This window comes from Branchiostoma belcheri, unplaced genomic scaffold, assembly GCF_001625305.1.
Source record: "Branchiostoma belcheri isolate BF01 breed outbred unplaced genomic scaffold, Haploidv18h27 scaffold234, whole genome shotgun sequence".
Lineage (NCBI taxonomy): Eukaryota > Metazoa > Chordata > Leptocardii > Amphioxiformes > Branchiostomatidae > Branchiostoma > Branchiostoma belcheri.
In genome coordinates this window covers 114,263-138,065 of record NW_017803837.1, presented here as the reverse complement: position 1 = coordinate 138,065, position 23,803 = coordinate 114,263, and the positions used below count along the sequence as shown (strand labels likewise).

At 42.4% G+C, this 23,803-nt stretch overlaps 2 protein-coding genes and 1 long non-coding RNA gene across 3 annotated transcripts in view; 2 read left to right on the top strand and 1 right to left on the bottom strand.

Moving 5' to 3' along the window:
* Nucleotides 1-10,093, bottom strand: part of LOC109470825 (FAD synthase-like) — a 10,715-nt gene extending 622 nt beyond the window's left edge. The window contains exons 1-6 of the mRNA XM_019769915.1: nucleotides 9,783-10,093; nucleotides 7,845-8,599; nucleotides 6,211-6,337; nucleotides 5,535-5,633; nucleotides 4,395-4,590; nucleotides 2,307-2,380 (exon numbers count right to left, since the gene is read on the bottom strand). Of these exons, the coding sequence (XP_019625474.1) occupies nucleotides 2,307-2,380; nucleotides 4,395-4,590; nucleotides 5,535-5,633; nucleotides 6,211-6,337; nucleotides 7,845-8,599; nucleotides 9,783-9,985 (1,454 nt within the window). The 5' untranslated portion in view covers nucleotides 9,986-10,093. The remainder of the gene's footprint in view (nucleotides 1-2,306; nucleotides 2,381-4,394; nucleotides 4,591-5,534; nucleotides 5,634-6,210; nucleotides 6,338-7,844; nucleotides 8,600-9,782) is intronic.
* A 3,426-nt stretch (nucleotides 10,094-13,519) lies between these two features.
* LOC109470811 (uncharacterized family 31 glucosidase KIAA1161-like) lies at nucleotides 13,520-16,613 on the top strand. The gene is given in 3 exon segments (XM_019769888.1): nucleotides 13,520-14,780; nucleotides 15,746-16,087; nucleotides 16,090-16,613. Coding segments are annotated over 3 exon segments (1,887 nt in total). The 5' UTR covers nucleotides 13,520-13,538; the 3' UTR covers nucleotides 16,393-16,613.
* Nucleotides 16,614-17,680: 1,067 nt separating this feature from the next.
* On the top strand, nucleotides 17,681-19,061 carry LOC109470823. The gene is made up of 2 exons (XR_002140279.1): nucleotides 17,681-17,801; nucleotides 18,993-19,061. It is a non-coding gene; the product is annotated as an uncharacterized LOC109470823 (long non-coding RNA).
* The last annotated feature ends 4,742 nt before the right edge of the window (nucleotides 19,062-23,803 follow it).

The following is a 23,803-nucleotide window of genomic DNA, read 5'->3' as shown; positions in this document are numbered from 1 at the left end:
AACCGGACAGAAGGTTGGGAGTTCCCAAAGACTTACTTACCCTTACTCCGGAGGGAGGCAACAGGGGGTGGGGCCCGGCAGACCGATGCAAGTCTCGGGCCTAGTCCCACGCTCTTGCGAGATTAGGCCACTCCGTGAACAAGATGGACTGATAGCCATCGAAAATTTGGAGGTTAGTATCCTTATCCTTCCAAAGTTGTCACTGATGAAAGAATTCACTAGGAACTGTATCTATACGTGACAAATGAATCTCTTCAACGATATTCGCCATGTTGATTTGCTTATATGGATGACATCCACGTGCGCATGAATTTTTGTCCGTTTCCCCCCAAAAAACTTTCATTGATAATCTACTTTAATGTCATTTCTGTTCTTGATTACTAGTATGTATTGGAAAGGAATGGTTCATTTTTGGTATGGTCAAAAAATATTTTTTGACCATACTGTAAATTGATGAGCAAATAAATGCCATAAATCATAAAAGAAATATTGGAAAACAATACTAATGTCATAGAATGCCAAAATCAGATAAAATTAAATGTGAAGAAATCAAAATGAGAAGTCAATCATTTGCAATACCATACTCTGTGTGTTTAGTCATTTGTCCAACCTTCTTTTTTTATTTCCAAACTTGTGTCAGTTTAAGGCTAATCCTAGAGGATGTCACCCATATACATTGTACTAGTAATCAAATCAACATGGCCTTAGGCCACACCAATTTAATTTCTTGGTTAACGGATTCGCCGCTTCATTTTTTTCTGATTTCCAAATAAAAATAAAAATTCAGAATCAACTGCAAAATGCTCATATTTTGCCCTGAACAGTTGCAAACAGTCCTTTTCTTCCTAGTTGTTACAGTTATTCCATATTTCAACGCAATGGTTTAAATTTTGAACCAGCCTGGTGGGTTGACTTCATGGCTCCTATCGTACCATTTTGGGCTATAATAGGATGCCTAGGCCTGTTTTTATTTTTATTTTTTTTCGCCCGCCCGCTCCATTATTTTTCTAGAAAAATCCGTTAACCAAGAAATTAAATTGGTGTGGCCTTAGTGGGAAGTATGTAGCCTGGGTGCCATCCTGATTAGCTATTGTCTCCGCAGATTGGAGTGTGACAAACTGACCAAAATTATATTAAAGAATAATCGAATGTAGGTCAATGTTGGAGTTAGCATTGGCCAATGTACAGCATAAAGATAGGTTTTAGCATAGTGAATTTGAGAATAGTAGGAATTCCTCCATAAATTGAGAAATTGTTGAAAATACAAAAATAATGATCATACCACCACCAACTGTTGTTTCACACAAAGTCATGAAAAAGCTACAGCACTGGGCCCTACAAGTATAATATTAGACTTGAATTTGTGATGAGTGAATTGCCACAATTAGTTTCATTTTATGATAGTTATAATAAGATGAAGTTATGATTAGATAATCATTTGGTATTTTTGTTGAAAATAAAAACTAAGGTTATTTTGGACTCACCCACTATAAGTAATGAATGGTCCACCCCAACATGGAAAGGAAAGTTATGATATTTGAATGAGAGTTTGACATGCATATAAAACTGAACAACATATACAAAAACTGTGACAAAGTGCATGATTTCCTTAAAATCAAAATACTGTTTACCTCATACATGTACATGCACTGGTGCAGATAACATTGAAAATTACCAGACAAATTTTACCTCCACTATTCATACTTTGAGAAGTATAGATAATACTAAACATTGTTAAGAAGCCATTGCAGATTATTTCTTTTATACTTCTATAGGTGGTAACAGTGGATGCAGCAAATAAAAATCCACATTCACCTACATTTGTATATAAACCCATAACAAGGACAGGTGCAGGTTAGGTGCAGGTAGACATCAGAAATACCTGCACAGCTCCAATTTTACCTGCACTAACCTGCATATACCCAGTACATGGACCAGTGCAGGTTACATGTAGGTGCAGGCAGACATCAGAAATACCTGCACAGCTCCAATTTTACCTGCACTAACCTGCATATACCCAGTACATGGAGCAGTGCAGGTTAGGTGCAGGTAGACATCAGAAATACCTGCACAGCTCCAATTTTACCTGCACTAACCTGCATATACATGGACTGGTGCAGGTTAGCTGAAGTTAGACATCAGAAATACACCTGCAAAGCTCCAATTTTACCTGCACTAACCTGCATATACCCAGTGCAGGTTAGGTGCAGGTAGACATCAGAAAGTTTCAAATTGACCTGAACCAAGGGCATATACACCCAGTATTTTGAGCCCTAGAGCGGTAACCAAGAAGTATGCATACTTACCCTCTGTCATACAGTATACAGTATGGCAGGTACAGGGATCTCAGGAACCCCCACACATCATGGTATGTGAACTCCTGTCAACACAACAACAAAAACTTTACTATTCAATGCAGCAATTAATGTTCAGTATTCCAAAAACGTTCTAAAACCAGGCAACAAAACAATCATACTCTCTCTTCTCTCTTGACTCTCTTAACTTGAGTCAACCTTTAAAGTAACATTAGGCCACACCAATTTAATTTCTTGGTTAACAGATTCGCCCGCTTCATTTTTTTCTGATTTGCAAATAAAAATAGAAATTCAGAATCAACTGCAAAATGCTCATATTTTGCCGAACAGTTGAAAACAGTCCTTTTCTTCCTAGTTGTTACAGTTATTTCATCTTTCAATGTAGTGGTATCATTAAAAGTTCAAAATTCATTGTTTAAATTTTGAACCAGCCTGGTGTGTTGACTTCATGGCTCCTATCTTACCAATTTGGGCCATAATAGGATGCCTAGGCCTGTTTATGGGTTCACCACACCACGAAGTGGTGTGGTGAAACCATATTGCTTTTTCTGATGTTTCTTCTCCTTCTTCTTCTCCTCCTTCTCCTGCCATTTTTTAAATGGATTCAGCTTCTTCATTTTAGGGCCTAAGGTCCTGAAATTTGGTATGGAGGTACAGTGGGCAAATACCCCTAGGCGTTTTTTAAATTATTGTGATACAGGCTTTTTGAATGGTTTTATTTGAGTTTTTTGGCTGTGTTATAGCAAATGTATTACTGTGTTAGTTTGCCTTGTTTACCACGTTTGGGCATGAGTCATCACAATGGAATGCAGGGCATCAACCAATAGGCATGCAGCTTTCCTCTATACTTCTTGCTGATTGGCTGTTGGGATTTAACTTGATTAACACCTGCACAGAAGCATTTCCATACTGACAGTATGTCTGTATTCAAGTGTTTTGGTAGGTATTTCAAGCTTTCCTGCTCCAGCATTGAGAATGCCGGGCATGGACGTTTTTTTTTTATTTTGAAAATCAACAGTTTGCATTATGCAATTAAAAATCCTAACCAATAAAGTAAGGAATAGCTATCCAACTGTTGTTTTAGTTGTATTTTACTTCATATTATAGTTATATCAATGTAAATCATTGTTTTCCCTTGTGTTTCTCATTCTTTCCCTGCCATGTGGTAAAATGTGGTGAACCCATCGCTGTATTTGCTCCAAAGCAAATATTGGCCTTTCTAGTTTTATTTTGTTTTCGCCCGCCCGCTCCATTATTTTTCTAGAAAAATCCGTTAACCAAGAAATTAAATTGGTGTGGCCTTAGTTTTATCTGTGTGACTTTTCAGTTGTCCACTTGTCTGACTTAAAGAATGGGCTTATCAACAGTTGACAGGTAGCTAACAGGTTTGTGATCTTATTAGTCATTGTCAGTATCAGTAAAAATGTGGTGTTGACCAGCATGTACCTGAGTGTATGGAGTACCAGACTAAGCACCGTGGGTTCAAAACAGTAAAATTTAGCCAAATAAGGAATTGATTTACCAGGGAGTTTAAGCCACTGTAGAGTTTATTTGCCCGCATCTCGTTAGGGGAAATTGACCTTCTTGTGGACTGACTCTCCTGGCCAATAGACCCATTCGACTTTCACGAATCGCATAAACTGCTTACGTCACAGGGGGGACATTTCGAATAGAAATACGTCACAGGGGGGACATTTTGAAAGTTCCTTTCACGGATCGCATAAACTGCGTACGTCACAGAACAAAATAACCTTAAATTGTTGTATGGAATGCCACCATACAAAGTTGGTGCCTGTTTTCCTGTCATTTCTGCATATATTGCCGAGAAAATGGACACTTACCTACCTTTTAGTAAAAAAAATTATCTGCCAGGGGGGTCACCGTGAGCGCAAGCTGCGTTCGACTTCAGCGTTCTAGAATGATGTTCTTTCGAAATGTCCCCCCTGTGACGTAAGCAGTTTATGCGATCCGTGAAAGTCGAATGGGTCTATTATTCTTCCCTTTTTCATCTACTTCTACGATCTATACCCCATAGGAAGGCCTGATGGGGGCTCATATTAACTGGCTAAAAGTACACACCAGCATGGGGTTAACCCTCATGTACTGAGGCCATCCTGAGTCAGTCATACAGAAGGCTGTCATGTTAGTGCGTGACACATAAGGGTCTCCCCTGCGCTGTCCCATCAACACTGCCTGGATCTGGGGCTGGGTCCTCTTCAACTCATGTAAGGCTTCCTTATAGTCTCCTGACAGGGTGTACATCTTAAGGTTGTACCTGAAATAAAGTCCACATAAGTCTTGAGAAGCCTTAAGACAAAACTTTAAAAGAAACTGAATTTCATTATCAAGATTTGTGACTTTTGGAAGAACACTAGAAAGATAACATTAGTCAACACTAGAAAGATAACATTTGCCATTACCAAATGCATGATATACATTCACATATGGTCTGCTCTGTTGATTCTTACCCACATACATTCATGTGGTCAGACAGGAGTATAAATCCCTCCTACTATAAAATTGCAACATTATGTAACCCAACATCAGTTACCATGGTGAGAGATGTCAACAAAGCAGGTCAGAGGTCAGTGTTTGGAATGGAAGAAGAAGAAACGTAGCAAAAACAATATGTTTTCCTTCGGTAAACATAATTCTAGGCTTGAGAAGCCTTAAGACAAAACTTCAACAGAAATTGTAATCAAGATTTGTTACTTTTTAAAGAAGAAGGAGTTCTTTAAGATCCTCATGAGTCACGAACCACAAAATATTTACAACTCCCTTTTGCCTGTTCATGCATCTCACAGTCATGATACCAGATCTTCTGCACATAACTTTAGATTACCAATACCTAAGTCCAATAGCAGAAAACGCTCATTCCTGTATCGTGCAGTCGTGCTCTGGAACGATCTACCATCTGACGTTAAGACACTGTGCGATGTTATCAGTTTTAAGAAAGCCGTTTCAAACAGTAGTAGTGTCACCTGATCCTTGACCCTTGCTTGCTATTTTTAAATTGTTAATATCTATGTGTATTTATTGTTAATGTGGTGTACATGTATGTATGTATGTATTTTTAAATGTTTCTACTATGTTGTAATTATGTACTCATGTAATTGTTTGAGCCTTGGAAGATTAGCCCTTCGGGGCTAAAAGGTTTCGAAATAAATGAAATGAAATGAGAGCAGGCTTTATATGCTAGTTACATCCATGTACTAGTACCTTTCTGCAGTTTTGCTGATGAAGTCTTCTGTCTCTGGAAAGGGGGAGGGTCTCTGTATGTAGAGCACCTGGAGCTGAGGCCGACCAACTGGGTATTTCCTGGAGTAACAACAAATGTGCTTCACACTCAAACACATCTAACGTCATTACCTACTAGTTACTCAAGTAACATGATCAGGGCTCGAAATACTGGGTGCATGTGCACCTTAGTGCACCCAAAATTAGAGCTGTGCACCCAATTTTTTCTGTGGGTGCACTGGTGCACCCAAATATTTTTGTAGGTATTTTTGTACATATCATAATTATGTATGATATTATGCAGGATATTCCTGGCATGTAAGTGTAAAAAATAATTATAAAATCTAACTTCAAAAATAAGCTCCCATTTTAGATTCAAGCTTTAAGAAGAGGAGCAGTAAGATCTGTAATTATGTTGTTTTATTTGGTGCACGCCAAAAATTTTTTGTGCACCTAATTTTTTAGATTAGGTGCACCAGTGCACCTATTCCCAAAAATGAATTTCGAGCCCTGACATGTATATCTTCAATTTATCATGTTGGCAAGTTCACCAATGTAAATTGGTAGAAAGAATCAATGCACGCTGATTTGAATACTGACGTAAATAAACAAAGGCTCAAACAAACAAACAATAACTGTATTCTTTTGAAATCCTTACTTTGCTATTGCAGCATGTATAAGATGCAGCAGTGCTGTGCAGTCCTTCCCACCGTTGAAACTCACACACAACTCTGGAACCTCATACTTCTCCAGACACTCCTCAACTACTGACAGGGCTGCTCTGACTAGAGAATAAACAACAGAAAAACCAATCAACAGTCATGTACTGTGTTCACTGTTGGTATAACTATAAAAGTATAAGCAGTTAATTTGATTTTTTTTTCTTTGATTTTATTAGCTTGCACATAACCAAAACAGACAATAATAATACAAAACAAGGATAAAACAGGTGCAGGAGGAGGGGAGAAGCATGGAATGCTTATACAAGGCCCTCCTCCTCTAAACTATACAAAATTAAATATATGGATATGGATATAAATAAATGGAAATAATACAATAGAAAATGGAAATAATACAATAAGGATAATCAAATAATGTAAGGTATAAATTAATGACAATGAAATAAGGTAATGTAAGTTATAAATACAGTGCAATAATGATGATGATAATAATTGGTGTGAGTTAAAATAAGAGAAAAACACTAAATGAAACTACTACAGGGGGCTATACTAGGTTCGTTTATCAGATGGTTTTTCAGAGCTTGTTTGAGTGAGAGAAGAGACAAGGTAGGATTCTTTAGGGCTGGAGTTAGTTCATTCCATAAGGTGACACCTTTGTATCTAACCGACATTTGGGCAAGAGAAGTTTTTACTAGGGAAATATGAAAATCGGAACGTTAAAAAAGAAAAGCTACTAGTACTTTACAAGTTGGTATAACATGCTTGAAACTTATGTATTTTCAGCAATTCACCAGGCCCTCATACATGGCTAAGAATATTACCATAATTCTGTTTGCATCGATATCAGGCATTGAACCTAACATTCAAATCAATGAAAGTTTAAGCACTATTTTCCCAAGATTACATGTACAATATACAGTTTTTGAATATTCACTAATTTAATGTATATGCATTTGTACAATCCTGGTAAGATTTACCTTGTACTTAAAAAAATGTACTGTCTATCATTCAAATCAATGAAAGTTCAATTGCTATTTTCACAAGATTAATGTCAAGAGTTTTTGATTATTACATTTATTTAATACATTGTATCTGTACAATCCTGGTAAGATAAGATTTGTCAATTTTTATTGCATTTCATAGACCTCTTAGGATTAGGTGCCTTAAATGCTGTCAGAAATCCTGTGAAAAACTATAAAGCGTCGGTTACAACCCGCCGTACGTGCATCTGTGTGCTGTCTACGTGCAAAAACGTGGGCAAATGTAGGGGATCTGTAAGTGATGATTACCGCCTCCGTACGGAATCCTATGGATTTGGGAGTACGCAGAAACGCCGTAGAACTTTAAGTGCATGTAAAACTTTTTTTGCGTGCGGTCTGCGGATTCACCACCCGTACGTGCGAGTATGGGCGGCGCGCGTGCGACAGACGTGGCATGCAGTCCACACTCTTACACCTTGCACAACCGTGCGACTGACGTGCATTGATGCCACTCCTTCCCCACGTTTCCAGAAAAACGTAGCAGATGTGACCTCCCAATAAAACGTACGGACAAAAGTCACACAGCGGGTTGTGACTGATGCTTAAGCTAGTATAACCATGGTATAACCTACCCTTGCTGCCAAGCTGATCTCCATCTTTGTCTGCCAGTCCATACACCTCTTGTGCTGCCTGTCCAACAGGATCTCTCTCTACATAGTCCACTACTTTATCCTGCGGCAGCAGACTGAGCAGATGTTGGTGAGCTTCCTTCAAGTCATCATCTGATTCTGATTCTAGAGTCAGTTTCACCCTGTAGTAGTTGTTGTACCAGTTCGGATAGGAGCCCAGCTGTACTTTACTGTGGTATTTGGCATCAACGATATTTAGGTATGGAGCAATGGATGTCTCATCTGCACTGACAAAAACCTCCTTGAAGTGAAAGGTAACATCCCTGTTAGAAAAGACGTTCTCTAACATGGTCAGGGCTTTCTCCATCAGGGCTGGGACCCCAGGAAAGACGAAAACGTTGCGTACGTTGATGATGGGAAAGCGGGATTTCTGCTTTGTCTTGCTGTCGTAGCCAAAGAGGAGTTTTGCGCTCGCCGGTACGAGGGCCATCTTCATGCGAGGGGAGGACATGTCGCTGGCGTCTGCTCCGAGGTACTTCTGACACAGCTCCACGAGTTCTGGGTTGGGTTCCAGTTTCTCGCCAAACGCGTCGGCGACTCCTTGGAAGGTGAGATCGTCGTGAGTGGGCCCTATCCCCCCCGCCGTCAGGACGTAGGTGTAACGTTCAGAGAACTGCGCCACTTCGTCTGCTATGGTGGGGAGGTCATCTCCAATCACAGACACACGCTCAACTTTCACACCCAGGGAGTGGAGTTTTCTGGAACATGAAATATTACATCTTAACATACATGCAAACTACATAAATACGTTGAGAATTCAGATGTAATTGTATCAGGCTTGATCAATATTGCATCTAATACTGTAAATCACAATTTTTTTACAGTGCTTTCACATTCACAGTTTCCGCAGACACTTCTGTACCGCGAATATACATGTAGAAGTCAATTCTGTAAACTAAACTTATTATTACTGTGAACAAATAATTCACCGGCTTCTCTTCACCTGCTACCACCACAATGTCCATTTTTCTTAGGCTGCAAACTTTTGCCACCGTGAACATAAAGTGATTTACAGTAATTAAATTCAGACACATCTGCAGATGCTTAATGAGAAATTTTAAGAATGTAGCAATAGGATCACCATAACTCTGGGCAGACAGACAAACCAACGGGCTCAGTCACCTAAAACTATACTTCCGTACCCGGAAGTAACAAGGAAACGTTAGGACTTTCTACCCCATGTACCCCAACATCTGCTTGGAGAGTTACGGCGTGGGGTGTGGGAAGGTGGTGGCGCCGAGGGAGAAGCTACTAGTAATAGTAGTGAAACACTCCTACAAGTCACGGACCTGCAGATGAAGTACGTGTTGGTGTCCTGTGTGTAACCCTTCAGGATCTCATCCACCAACGGGCTCCGTCACCTACTACTAAAACTATACTTCAAGCTTAAAACGTTAGGACTTTCTACCCCAACATCTGCTTGGAGAGTTAAGGCGTGGGGGTCTGGGAAGGTGGTGGCGCCGAGGTAGAAGCTACCAGTTCTAGTAACTTGTGAAACACTCATACAAGTTGTGGGGTCGTGCGGCGCAGCGGTAGCGCTTTCGGCTCAGGACCTAGAGGTCCTGGGTTCGATCATCCCCACCCATGTCACCGGAAAGGCACTTTACACGACTTTCCTCACTTCACTCAGGTGTAAATGAGTACCTAGCTTCGGTTAGGGACGTCCCTCGGATAGGACGTAAAATGGAGGTCCCGTGTTTGGGGAGAGCCACACCCCACGCACGTTAAAGAACCCACCACACCTTTCGAAAAAGAGTAGGGGCATGCCCCGGTGTGCGATGGTACAAATTCTACAATCCGGAGTCTTGCCAAGAATTGGCATGCCAGAATGATCAATATGATGATCGTGGGCATTAAAAGGAAGAAGAAGAAGTTGCGGACCTGCAGATGAAGTACGTGTTGGTGTCCTGTGTGTAACCCTTCAGGATCTCATCCCCTATGATGATGACCCCGGCCGTGGTGTGGTGCCGGGTCTGGCTGTTCGCGGGCGCCGCCATGACTGCACGACTCGGGCGAAGGTGACTCCAGACGACTCCGATACGGAACAAGGCGCGCCCGGACACCAGCGGGAGGAGAGTGGACATCAATCGCTACACAGACTCAGTTAAACATTGACCGAAAACCGAGTACATGGTCCAAGTTCTGTACACCGACTTTATACAACGAGTCTGACTTTTAACCTTTAACCTGGACTATCCCATTACCATTGTTGGGTAAGACAGGTCGCAGTAAAAAAATGGGTAAACCAATGCATGAACAGATGTTTACATCGTGAGTTTATCAATCTTGATACTCAAGTATTGTAAAGTAATGTTCTAAACGATCGTTAAAGCCGCCCAGCTTTGTCGTGCTGGAGAAAATCCACGTGAGATGTCTGAGGTCAACTGAGGGTCATCCAGCCAGGGTGTACAGAGGTGAATCCAGGCCCGAGCTGTTGTCAGTAACACCGTCCTGCTGCTCGGGTGAGTATTTCAGGGTGCCCGGACAGGTTAATGATGATGATGATGATGATAATACCTTTATTGTACATTCATGCCACGACGGGCTAGGTACAGGTCAAGATATAACAGACACATAACAAACGTATGTAGAAAATTGGAGATAAGAGATGCACTACTTGACTTAGACATGATGTTACATACATGTCGAACATACAAGGGTACTATACTAGGCTAATACAAAGTGTTCTAGTCACTGAGCTAATATAGAGAGGTCAACTTCTCGCTTTTTTGTACAATGGAAAATGTGGGAACAGATCATGTTTGTGATACAGGGTTTGTCTAGCTAGACGCATCAAAAATATAAATCAATCATTTGCACATAGGTGTTCAAAGTATGGGAACTTCTCTTTGATATGATTAAAAAGGACAGATCTTTCATTAGAATATAAAGTACAGTCTAAAATAAAGTGTTGTTCATCTTCTATTCTATTCATGTTACAGTATTGACAGAGTCTATTCTGGAGAGGAATGCGGTTGTGTCTTCCGGTTTCAATGAGTTTTAATTTGTGGCAACTGCCAGTGTGTTACGGTAGGTTAACATTCCTCATTCGTGAACTCAAATATTTTTGAAGAAAAAAATGTAACGTTACTTCTGCTAATATTATACTCCTGTCACGTGTGTGAAAGGACAGAATGAGAACTTGTGAACGTCGACGTCATTGAATCATTACAAACATTAAAGCGTCCGGGCTAGATAATTAGCATAATGCCCTTAAGGGGTAGGGTTAGAAGCCTTAGAAGTCATCTCGTGAAGGAGGGGACAGTACAGGGGTCACCTAGTCTCTACCAGACTCCTTTGCAGGCTGAATAGATAGTAGAAATCGGCAAAGGGGGAAATCATTGGCCAGAGGAGTTGGTCGGCCATAGAGGGTCCAGCTTGCCTGCATCTACTATTTATTCAGCCTGCAAAGGAATAGAGACTAGGGCTAGGGGTCACCGTGCATCACAAGTTTTTCAGGCTATAAAAATGTACCATAATGTTTTGTTTCTTTTTCTCATGGTATAATATATGTTATAACTGCAGCCGTTGGAGGGTGTAATTCATAAAGATATAAGATTCTGTTTTGATTCACATTATTACATTGGTAAAAGATGAGAATGAATAGACACAACGATGTAAACAACAAGTGTGTTCTATTAGCACTTACATTTTGGACTTTGGTCCTTATCTGATTTGTTTCCTGATTTGTCATTGCCTGCTTTAGTGTGTCGTCAGTTTGTCAACAGTGTATAATGGCCCTCAGCACAGCATAGTTGTCCAGGACCCCACTTTTTTTTTAAATTCAGCATACAATAAACAAAATAACTTAATAAGGGTACAGAACAAAGTGACGACGGGCTCAAGTTAGGTGTTAACGCCGCCACTTGTACGAATAAAACTAATACTACTAAACAATGCAAAACACTAACCAAGAATACATGTAAAAGAAAAGTCGAATTTATGAAGCGAGAGTCCACATTCCCCACCCAAAAGATGAAAAGGACACAAATAGAATTAAAAACGTTTTGTTGGTAAAATGTAATTTTGGGCGGTTGACATAATGTTACAGTTAACCCGAAAAGAATAAACCGGGGGACCGTTCAAAATTAAAAGTTGTTTCGCTTTATCTGAAAGAGTGTGTAAGTTAACAGAGTGTCCTAAGATCCCAGAAAGTTTGCTGAGGAGTTCTGAACGGTGGAAGTTATGTAAAGGGCAGTGTGATAGGTAATGAGTAACTGTTTCGTATTGACACCCGCAGCTACAAGCAGGGCCCCACTTACAGGGCCCCACTTACAGGGCGAAGTGTTTGTAAAAGGTCACATCGCCAGCAATCTACTCCTAGAATGGTAGTATCATGGCTGAAATGTGCGTGTGTTTTAGGTACAGATTGATTTTGGGCTCAAAACATGGTTCCGTGTATCCTTGCGCGGTGACAGTGATTAGTCATCATTGCTTGTGTGAGCGGGTCGTGAGAAAAAGTGCCAAATTTTCCCTTGATTACATGTATATATGTCTTCTTTTTTTTTTTACAATCGGAGCATTACGTTTCATATATTTCTAAAGGTTACCCCGTTTGTGATGGCTTTTGTGCGATGAGCACAATGGCAAATTGATTTCGTGAATAAGTCGCCCAAAAAGTACCGAGATTTCCCTACCAACTAGTGGGGCAGATAACTGAAATAATCTTTCAAATTGTGATACAAGCACCAAACTTGGTACAAATACTCATGAGACATTACTCTTTTGAAAAAGTACGCGGGCCACTTGATTTGACTTTTGGTGCCCCCTAACGCCTCTGTAGGTCCAACGCAAGCAGCTAGAGACACCAAATTTACGTCGCTTCTTCCTTACTTTAACAGCTTTCTACCACATAAAACTCATGACTTTAGCATGTTTAGAACAGGAGATACAAAGCCCGGAAGGTCGGCTGCAGTACCAAAAGTCAAATCAAGTGGCCAGCGTACTTTTTCAAAAGAGTAATGTCTCATGAGTATTTGTACCAAGTTTGGTGCTTGTATCACAATTTGAAAGATTCCTCCAAAATTTGATGTTATCTGCTCCACTAAACGTCAGACACTGTGTTGACGTCACGGTGACAGGAGATGTCGGAACTTTTGTTTCATGACCCACTCACACAGTCAGCCGTGGTGCTCGATCCATGAATGGACAACTATATATACCCTTACTGTGTACAAATAGGTAAATATATCAAAGAATGTTTAAACCTTAGAACAAGTAGTATTAGTTGACCCATCTATTGTTCTGTACATAGGATATTTTCGTTGCACCCATGTATATTTGTCTGTATATCTACATGTCTTAGACCTTACGAAAGTCGCTGTACTTTTGTTGTGTCAATAAAGTTCTCTGTATATACATGTAGCAAACAGGGCGGCGTTATGAGGGGTAGTGGTTAGGCTTAAAGCACATTGATATATGATACTAGTACAGTGGAATTCATAATACATAAAGTAACAACGGAGACATAGTCAACTAAACTTTAGTTTCCAAACTTTCTGTGTGAGGGTTTTTCTTATTGACTCTTTAGTCAAACTGACAAAAACTTAGAACATCTAACTGATCCCAGACAATTGTGAAGTTATGTCTGATTGTTGTTATTTTGCCTTGCAGATTAATAAGACACCACCCATCATAATGACAGCAGAAGAATCAGACTCCAGCGTTATTGGCTACGCTACCTTCCTTCACAAGAATCGAGAACTAAGGCTTTACCAGGGAGGGCGCCTCGTCTTGCAAGGTGCTCTCTGCACAGAGATAAAGGCTAACCAGTTACCTCGGCTGAAGAAGCCGCGCAAACCAGGGGAAGCCGGTTTCCAGTGGCAGTCCACAGGTCTCAACATTGGGCACGAGCAACATGGCGATATCGACACGTACAGTGTTAGATGGAGCAGCACCACGGATCCAGACTTCCCGCTCAGGGACGAGTTTCAGATGGCAGGCGCCCACTGGTACGGCTGTGGCACCGTGCACCAACAGCTCTGGCCCATCGAGAAATGGCAAAGGGACATCTCCCCTTTTGTCTCCCCTTTTGGTTACATGATTGAGCGATATTGGTTATCGTCGTTGGGCGTGGCAATAGTGGTTGGCAACGAGGTGCCGTTATTTGTAGGTATGAACAGCAGGGGAAACGGGAAGTTGTCATTCTTGGCTCAGTATAATGATTCCCCGTACAATAATCCGAAAGGGCGCAGGCCTTTTCTAGAGTACACCGTCATCTCAGGCCCCAGTCCGGTGGTTGTGCACAAGTTTGCCATGAAGAACTTCTTCTCTCTTCCTCGCGGCGTACCGGATGAGCGCATGTTCCGTTCGCCCGTGTGGTCCACCTGGGCGCGCTACAAGGTGCACGTCACCCAGCGCGGCGTGCTGGACTACGCCGGGGAGATCTCCTCCCACGGGTTCAGCAACAGTCAGATAGAGATTGACGACGACTTTACAACACAGTACGGCGATTTCAGGTTCAACTTGAATAAGTTTCCAGACGCTAAGGGGATGGTAGACCAACTCAAGGCCGATGATTTTCGCGTCACCTTGTGGGTTCATCCTTTCTCGAACTTGGACTCGCAGTCTTTCGCAGAGGGTCGTGATAAGGGGTACTTCCTGGGTTCTCACGATGAGGCGGAGGGCGCCGGGGTCAAAGCCGTGGAATGGTGGAACGGATCAGGAGCGGTCGTCGACGTGACCAATCCGAAAGCGCGGGAATGGTATTGTAGCCGCCTCCGCGACTTACAGCAAGAATCCGGCATCGACTCCTTCAAGTTTGATGCCGGGGAGAACCTGTACTTACCGCCGCACCTGTCAGCACACCAACCCATGGTCAATCCGTCTGACTTCACCACAAAGTATGTTCAGACGGTTGCTTCATTCGGACCCATGGTCGAACACGATGGTCAGATTTGGGCCCAAAAGTCCCAATCCGCTACTATGGAGATCGAATCCCCCGAACTCGCGAATCTTGTTCGATATGACGTCATTCGAATAGAGCGGGCGTTCGATCTGGGGTTACCCGCGGTCATTTACAGTAAAGCCGCTACAACCGGCTACTTCAAGCCCTTTTTTACTTGGGAACCACGGAACAGGAAAAATCCACCTTTCCACAAATATGAACCGTTTTCAAAACATTACATCTATGCCGTGATTTTATTGTGAATATGTAACATGTAACGAAGCTACTGCCGTCATCGTGGGTGACCTTGAAGGTCAGAATTCTTGTTGGCGCTGTTATAAAATCCAGGTCCCCATATCCAAGTGGCACAGCATGCGTGCAAACATGGTATTTTAACCACTCCCAAAAATCGCTCAAATTACCTCATTGAGGGCTTGGGACAACGATTTCCGCAGATTTCTGTCTTAGGGATTTTTAAATATGGCCGCGATTATGAATTATCGGTATTTAAAGTTAAAACACTGCGTTTTTAGCTCTTCTTTTGACTGTAAGTCGAGTTTTAGTTAAAAAATAAAAAATCCTAAGACAGAAAGTTTAAATTTACTGTAATATTTCTAAAAATCCAAAAATCTAACCTTATCTTTAATTTTCGGGGCCTCTTAAAATCAGTTGTTTGGTTCTCGTGAACCCTTTTTGAAATCCGAAATTGATCTCATTTGGAAGCAAATGTACACAAAGTGGAGCAAAGGCAGTGCAAGAATAACATTTGAGGTAAACAAAATCACTTATTACATTTTATTTTGACGAGTATTTACTCTCCAATTACTTTTGTTTATTTTCAAATTTTACCCGTTGCCCCCGGGCCGGCCTGGGACTCCCGCGCGGCCACGTTCGAACACGTTCTGTAACCCGATACCTCCCTAGTAATGCGACTTTAGCCTAGCAACCGACCGCCGTGGAAGTGCGTGTAGGTTACCGCAACCAAGATCTGCCGATCTTCGTCCGTATGATGGACAAGGACTCGAACTGGGGTTACGACAACGGACTGCGGACCGTCATCCCATCCGCACTGACGCTTAGCATCCTGGGATATCCCTACATCCTCCCTGACATGATTGGCGGGAACGCGTACGAGGCAGGGTTCCACGAGACGCGGCTGCCAGACCGGGAGCTGTTCATCCGGTGGGCCCAGGTCACTGCGTTCCTGCCGGCTATGCAGTTTTCCATCGCCCCGTGGCAATACGACGAAGAAGTGGTGCAAATCTCGAAGCGGTACGTCGAACTACACGAGAACTTCGTAAAACGCCGCTCGTTCTGAAGTTCGCGGAGGAGGCGATGAGAGACGGGAGCCCGATCATACGGCCGCTGTGGTGGCTGGCTCCGAGCGACGAACAGGCACAGGTCGAAGACTCAGAGTTCTTGATCGGAGACGAGGTTCTTGTGGCACCAATCTTGGACCAAGGAAGGACCTTTCGTGACGTGTACCTGCCGCCTGGCGGAACGTGGCAGGACTACAGGGACGGCTCCGTGCATGACGGAGGACAAACCTTAAGAGATGTTTCAGTGCCTTTGGGAGATGTGGCATATTATGTAAGGAAGGGGTGACAGGATTGTGCTGAAAATAATACATAAACTTACTGTAAATATTGTACATTCAGCTTTCCACAATGAGCTGTAGTAGAATGGCTCTGGACGGATTAATTCTAAAGGCACCCAAAGCTATTTCAGGGCAGTAAATCTGGATTTCCAAAATAACTTTTCTGGTCATTTTTTCAAATGAAAGAAAGAATGATAGACCTTTATTTGTTGCACGTTTATGCTCTTACAAGCTACGTTTAGGTCATGGGGAAATATAACAATGATAGCTTACTGCAACAGACTAGTATGCCATACAGGACGAGAAGAAGTTGAACCTGTACATAATAGTTCACCTCAGCTGAATTACTATGTACAGGTTCAACTTTTTCCCGATTCCTAAGGTAGTTGTAGATGTATGAACATATTAATGGAGCTCATGATAAGTAACATGGTTTGTCTAGTTCAATATAGTATACGAATTTTCTTTTGTATTTAAATGTCGAAAACTACGAAACTTTTCTTGTTACAATTAAACAATTAAAAAATGATTTTTTCCTCTCATTGCTGTATAACTAGGCTAGGACAAGATATATGTGAAAATTTACAAGACTTTAGACTTAATTATAAGACTTCAAACATGTCCAGACGTCTTTACATATATTTAGAATGACGCGTAAGATACCTGTTGACAGAGAAAGGGTCTACACGTGAACCTCGTTGAAGCGCCGCCTATCACTTCTCGTGGGTAATGCGTACATCTGATCACCATCCACCTTCCCTTGGCAACTTTGACCTTTTACCCAGCTGTTCACCTGCTTACATGTAAATATCACCAGCCTACAAAATGATACAAGGACATACCTACAAAATATTCTCGTTTAAATGATTGTAACAGTAATGACATTGGCGGTAAACATTGTTTGTGTTTTATACTGCACTTTATTGCCCCAAATAATAATATGTAAATATCTTTCCCTCCAAAATGAAAATCCTGTATTTTCCTGTCCTTTCTCATAACATTGCTGATTCTCATTGGTCCTGGACATTTATTCCTGTCCCTACCAAATTATGTTTCGTTTTTACTATGAAAACATTGTTTGAAGCACATTACTATGCTAACATATAGAGTCTATTGGTCGAAACATGTGCAAAGACTTATCGGTCGAAACATGTTGTAGATCTAGAACACGTGGGAACAAAAGGAAACGTCGTGACCGGAAAGTTTAATTGAAAGCGACATGATCTACTGCGATAGTTCGCCGTGAGCTAACCTCTGACCAATGAGGGCTCGCCATTGTCAATCCCCGTGACGTATTCCCGGAAAAGTTCGTTGGCGAAGACTGCCGAGGATGACATCATCACTCGGGCGGCGCGAGGAAAAAGTGAGTAGCGGTTGAGAACACACCCGGTCGTCCACGCGAGCTACACCAAGTCAGGTATGTACCCAAGCTACGTACTGCTATTATTGTATCTTGTCGTTTGACAGTTACTATAAGTAACTCTATTACTTAGTAGTACTATAAGTATTCTCATAGAAAGACTGTAAACTTGTGATGAGTTAGAGTTCCCCTACCGGTTGTGAGCATCATGGTGGGTGACCGTTAGCGTGGACCTAGCCCCCGGTGCTGTCACGTTGTGGCGGCGGCGCCATGTGCTTTTGCTCCGGGTCCGCTGTAGTGGTGAAACACTCCCCATGTTTGTTCTGACCAGACAAAGCCATCACAGACTTACAGTAGTCAAGAATTAGTGGCAGAGGCCTCAATTGCCGGTTGTTGTGTAGGATACAAATATGTTGTATTTTCGGTACTATAGTGAGTCGATCAAAAGACACTTTCTGAGTTGCACCAGGCGGAACAGGGTCGCGTGTATTGGTTACAAACACATAAGGCATTGTTTCAACTGGTCGAATTCTTGGAATTTTTCGCTGGACAAATTCGTCTGGTGCAACGGCAGTTTGCACGTAGACTGACCCCGCCCGTCTGATTGGCCGTGTTTTTCTATAGCAGCAGCAGCAGGAAGGTTACGGTGCCGAGGTCTCGGGAAGATAAACCTAGTTTCAGCGATCGGAATGTCACGATTGTTGCCAAGTTTAGCTTCCACGTCTGGATCGACGATACAGTCATTGCCGCTGATGTGATTTTCTGTGACATGCATGACTTGGCTGGAATAAAATAAAAACCCCACGAAATTCCTCCGGCCGCTTCTTCCTGTTTGGTATCTAGTAGTAGCCGACACGCATATGTCCCAAGGGGTGTCTCATGATGGGCTCAACAGATGGAAGATATTCCTTTCCCTCCCCAACGGACAAATGACTCACTGTACAAACACTAGTTTTATTCACTGGCTATCGTATGTTCCTCGTATATTCTGTAGACAACAAAGAGTACGAAACGACGTCCTTTCAACTTTGAATAAAATGCAGAAATAATGAACGAATTCAATTTACTCTTTCTTATCGTGCACAACGGTGCAGCAAATGAGGCCAGAATTTCACTTTGCACGTAAATATTTAGACAACGGCCGTACGGTTGTGAGATGGTGCGATGTTTTCGCTTCCGCCCTGCAGTGTCTGGCCTGTTTCCCCCACCCTCGCTGATTGAAAAATCTCCGCATTCCTCTCTTCACAGGCAAGCAGACACCCAAGCCCTCCACCTCTCTCACGGCCTATTTTCAAGCAATACGGTAACAACAGTAGGTAAGTGTTGGAGCTGTGTGTAATCCAGGATTTTAAAGTGTGTAAGTCTGTCATGCATTGATGTGACCCATTTTGCAGGTCTGAAAAGCTCGCTCGTGGAACAGGGAAGTAAAGTAAATGGATGAAAAGAAGGAAGGGCGAGCTTTTGTGTGAGGGGACCGGCGCTGGGCGCGGTAGGTCGCCGTCTCTACTCCACACTGAAAATTGTTTCACCCCCACCCATTTAGCCTGAGAACAGTTGAAAAGAATCGGCGTGCTTTTTTCCAGGGATCAGGGGGAGCAGAGGGAAAAGGTCGCACCAGGAATGAGATGATTATAGGGCTGCTCTGCTGTCTATAGTGTTGTTGTCTCTACTGGAAACGCACGGTTCCAGAGACGAGCGTTGGCCAAGTTTTTGACATGTTTTGTCTGGCCTTCTTTGTCCTTTTGAAACAGCGTGTTCATCACGCGACATGTTCATAATGCACCAAGTGTCGTCTCTCGTTTCTAAATAATCTTCAAACAGATCCTAAAGTGGCAAAAGACAGTATCAAATTGACCAGACCCTCTCTGGCCAATGGATACTGCCTGGCCAATTCGATCCTATCAAGGAGGTTCAATCATTCGAATGTATTGAACCTCCTTGATCCTGTCTTTTGCCACCCTAGGATCTGCTTGGAGATTAGTTTCTAAACATTTTCTGGGGTTAGGATCACTCCGTAGTACGTCAAGTACACTCCAAGCAGAGGTTTGGGTTTTGGGGGTATTTTAGCGTGTTTTTCGGCTTTTTTATCGGGGTTTCTCTTTTGCACTTAATTTTTTCCCCACCAAACCCAACAAAATTCAGTGCAAAAGAGAAATCCCGATTAAAAAAGCCTAAAACACGCTAAAAATACCCCCAAAACCCACACCTCTGCTTGGAGAGTAGTACACAAGGGCGTAACACCAATTTCTGAACAAACTTGTAGCAGTCTAATGCGTTGCAGTCTCTCTAGTCTTTTCAAACAGAGTTACACCCAAGGCAAGAACTTGCACGTGTTATTAGTGGAACATCTGGGCTTTGCGTGTACTCTTAGCATTCTGCCATTCAGCGGACATTGGGACACGCTGGAATATTGGATGACTAATCCGTTTCATTTTCATGTGACCTTCTTTGCCTGTGCTGCTCAGCATACTAGGAAAGGTTAGTTTCAAAAGACTATTTAATATTTTGTTATGCCTCGACGTGAATCTATAGTGTCTGTTGAGCTGAAATATTTTATAATCAGTGAGTAACTGTAGTGCCCATGCATGTGCTATTGGTAGCAAGCAAATCCAGACAAGCATATACTTTCTTGCATATTATGTACCCCTAATTCCCTGACCTTGCCACAATACTCTGCCCATCATGACCGAGGTAACGATGTGTCGTGTAGGCTACCGCAGTGAAACGTGAAGTGCACACCGCTGTTCTATAACATTCCACGTTGCCATGCCACCCCTGCTGCCCTCCCCCACATAGATGTGCTATGTTAGACAAAGGACGTCTCATTTCCGCTCTTATCTGTGAATTGGTCTCTTCACCAACCCCCACACGAACGGAGAGACATCAGCGATCAGTAGCCTCTACCAGGCTTCAGAGAGCGCCAAAATGTACTGTTTTATGTCTATTTGGTCAATTTTACTATTTCCAGCCGAAATAGCAGCGAAAAGGCGTGGCAGGACAGACCGGGAGGGGAGGGTGTGGGCCGCGGATGTCCAGTCAGTGGGAGATCGTTTGCTACTAGAGCCTGCCGGAAAATAATCCCCTCTCCTTGTTTATCTCGCCAGTAGCAAAAACCACATGGCGACAATAAGATAACCAGGATCTACAAATAAGCAAGAATAAAATAGCAGGTCCTTCCTGTGACCTACTAATATATATAATGTTCTTGGCCTATCTCATGATTTTGCGTCATTGAAAAAAGGACAACTCTTCTGTCAGTTGTCCTACATTTGGATAGTTAGTTAGAACCTGGTTTGTTTATACCGATTCTCTTGAGTTGTACGCTGTGTGGAAGTAAGTGACACATGCTGTTCATTAGTAAGTTACTCCAGCGGTAGTTCTACGTCTGTGGTTAGTAATTTGTAATTGAAGACCGCTTGAGATAGACACATATCTGTGGGACCAGCTGATGATAGGCCTAGGGGAGGGCGAGTAACCATCTCCATACTCCTAACTCCATCGGGCTACTCGTGCCACTCTCCCGCAGCGGTAATTTAGATAAGCGGGCGCGCTGATTTTGGCCACCGAAGGGAACTGGCTAACGGCCCGGTATCCAGTCTGACTCCCAGGGTAGCAACAACTCGCTGTTCTCTTATCTTCACGGGGCGATGGGAATGCACGGGTAGTTAATCTTTCCCTGATTGGTTGCAGTAACATCGTGTTATCTACTTTAACAAACAAGTGGAAGTACTGTCCAAGGTTTAACTTCTCCCCGTTCTTCAGTAACGTTAACGTTGTCATCGCTTTGCCCATGGCCATGAACATTGTTATCATAGGAAACGTTCTGTCTCGTTTTGCACAAAACACAGGTCATTGACCCCTTGTCACTAAAGGCGCACCTCGCCACTCATCGCTAATCTCCAAGCAGATCCTACTGTGGCAAAGCAGAAACCATTGGCCAAGGGAGTAACCATTTATATGACAGCCACCTATTGCCATGGTTTCTACCTCCATGCTATTGCTGAGCCCGAGCCCGTAACATTAGGTAGTAACTTTCAGTCATAAAAAGCAGAAGAGCCTCACCTTATGTACTAGTATACTACTCTAGTAGAATGAAGGAGGAAAGAGTCGTTTTAAAATCAAAGACACACACTGACACAGTATCTGATTCGTCAGTCAAAGATATTCGCCCACCTCGCTTTGTTACTTTTATTTGCTATGTAATATCATCACTCAAAGATATTCTCTACACAGGTCGGGTTGGTCGGAGTTTGAGGTAAGGTCATGTTGATTTGATTACATGGATGGCATCCGCGCGCGCATGAACTTTCGGCCGTTTCCAAAAAACAAAAAGTTTTCAACCGTACTGTAAAGCGTACAAAACAGTTGCAAAATGAGCAAATATATACCGTAAGTTGCAAAGAGAATATTTCAAAACGATACCTATGTCGCAGAATGCCAAAATCAAACCAAAAAAGACGAAAATGTAAAGAAATTAATATGAATAATAGATTATTCGCCAAACCATACTCTGTGTCCTTTGTTCAACCTTCATGACCACGTAGATTTCATATTGAAAGCAACTTTTTTTTTGCAAAACTTTTTTTATTCGCACGCGCGCATCAGTTTTGGGGTTCCCAGAGGATGTCATCCATATAATCAAATCAACATGACCTAAATTAAAATCGACGGAGATTTTTATTTCTTTCGACAATGATGGAAAGAAGTTATGTATGTAGCCCTAGCTGACACGAGGCACGCCTCAGCGGCCTGGGACGTGAATCAGATCTATGAACGGTAAAGTTAGCTCTCCGCTGTGTAGAGTTCCGGCTTGAAGGTTTCCATATTTGGTGACGTGGATGTGTGTTACTTCTGTAGTCATTACATCATACACACGGGTGTCAGAGTCACGGGGCCTGCACCAGGCTAGCCTCTACCAGACTTGGGGAGGCGGCTGGAAAGAGTAGAAATCGGCCAAAATAGAGAAGTAAGCATGTCAAGGGAGTTTGTCTGTTGAGAGAACAGTTCGCGGCACCCCAACTGTTCTCTCAACAGACAAACTCCCTTGGCATGCTTATCTCTCTATTTTGGCCAATTTCTACTCTTTCCAGCCGCCTCCCCAAGTCTGGTAGAGGCTAGCACCGGGCCGTCCTGCGGGGGTACGGATCGTCGACTTCAGTATCAAAAGGGTCTAGCGTCTTTCACAGGGAAATTAAATCATGTCAATCAGAGTATGACAGCGGAAACTACTGTCCAACATGTAGCAGTACATGCATGTGTTAGGGTTGGGCCTAGGAAAATGTTGTGTTTTCGTAGCCTGGTTACCAAACCTTACTCTCCAAGCAGAGGTTGTGGGGGAATGATCGTTATATTTACCTTCGCCAAGAAGGTTATGTTTTCAGGGGCGTTCGTGTATGTGTGTGTGTGTCTGTAAACACGATAACTTGAGAAGGCCTTGATGGATTGTCTTGATACTTGGTAGATGGGTAGGTCTTGATGAGACCTCAAAATGATTAGATTTTGGGCCCCCTAGCGGCTTGTTATGGTACTGCAGCTGAACTTCCGGTTTTGATATCTCAAGATCCAGACATGCTATGGTGATGAAATTTGGATGGTAGGTAGCTCTTGTGCTCGGGAAGAAGTGACGTGATTTCAGGCCCCCTAGCGGCTTGCTCTAGAACTGCAGGGGGGTTTAAAGGACAAATGTTTAAAAGAGGATAACTCAAGAACCGATTGATGGATCATCGTGATTTTTGGTATGTAGGTAGCTTAAATGATGCTTGACATAATGATATTACAATTATGCGAATATTGATGTAATTTGCATAATTAATGAGGAAATTCTATAAATCAGCTGCATTCCATGATAGGAAGTTCAAGCTTGTAACATATGTTATTAAGAACGAGAGAAACACAGGCAAATATTGATTATGCAAATGAAGACTTAATTTGCATAATTAATGAGAAAATGTTATAATTGCGTAGTGGTAACTGCCTGGAATTTCATACTTGGGGTGTTTGAAAGTTAAGTGAAGGTGAACATAATTAAACATAACTTATTCAAATAAGGACCACATTTG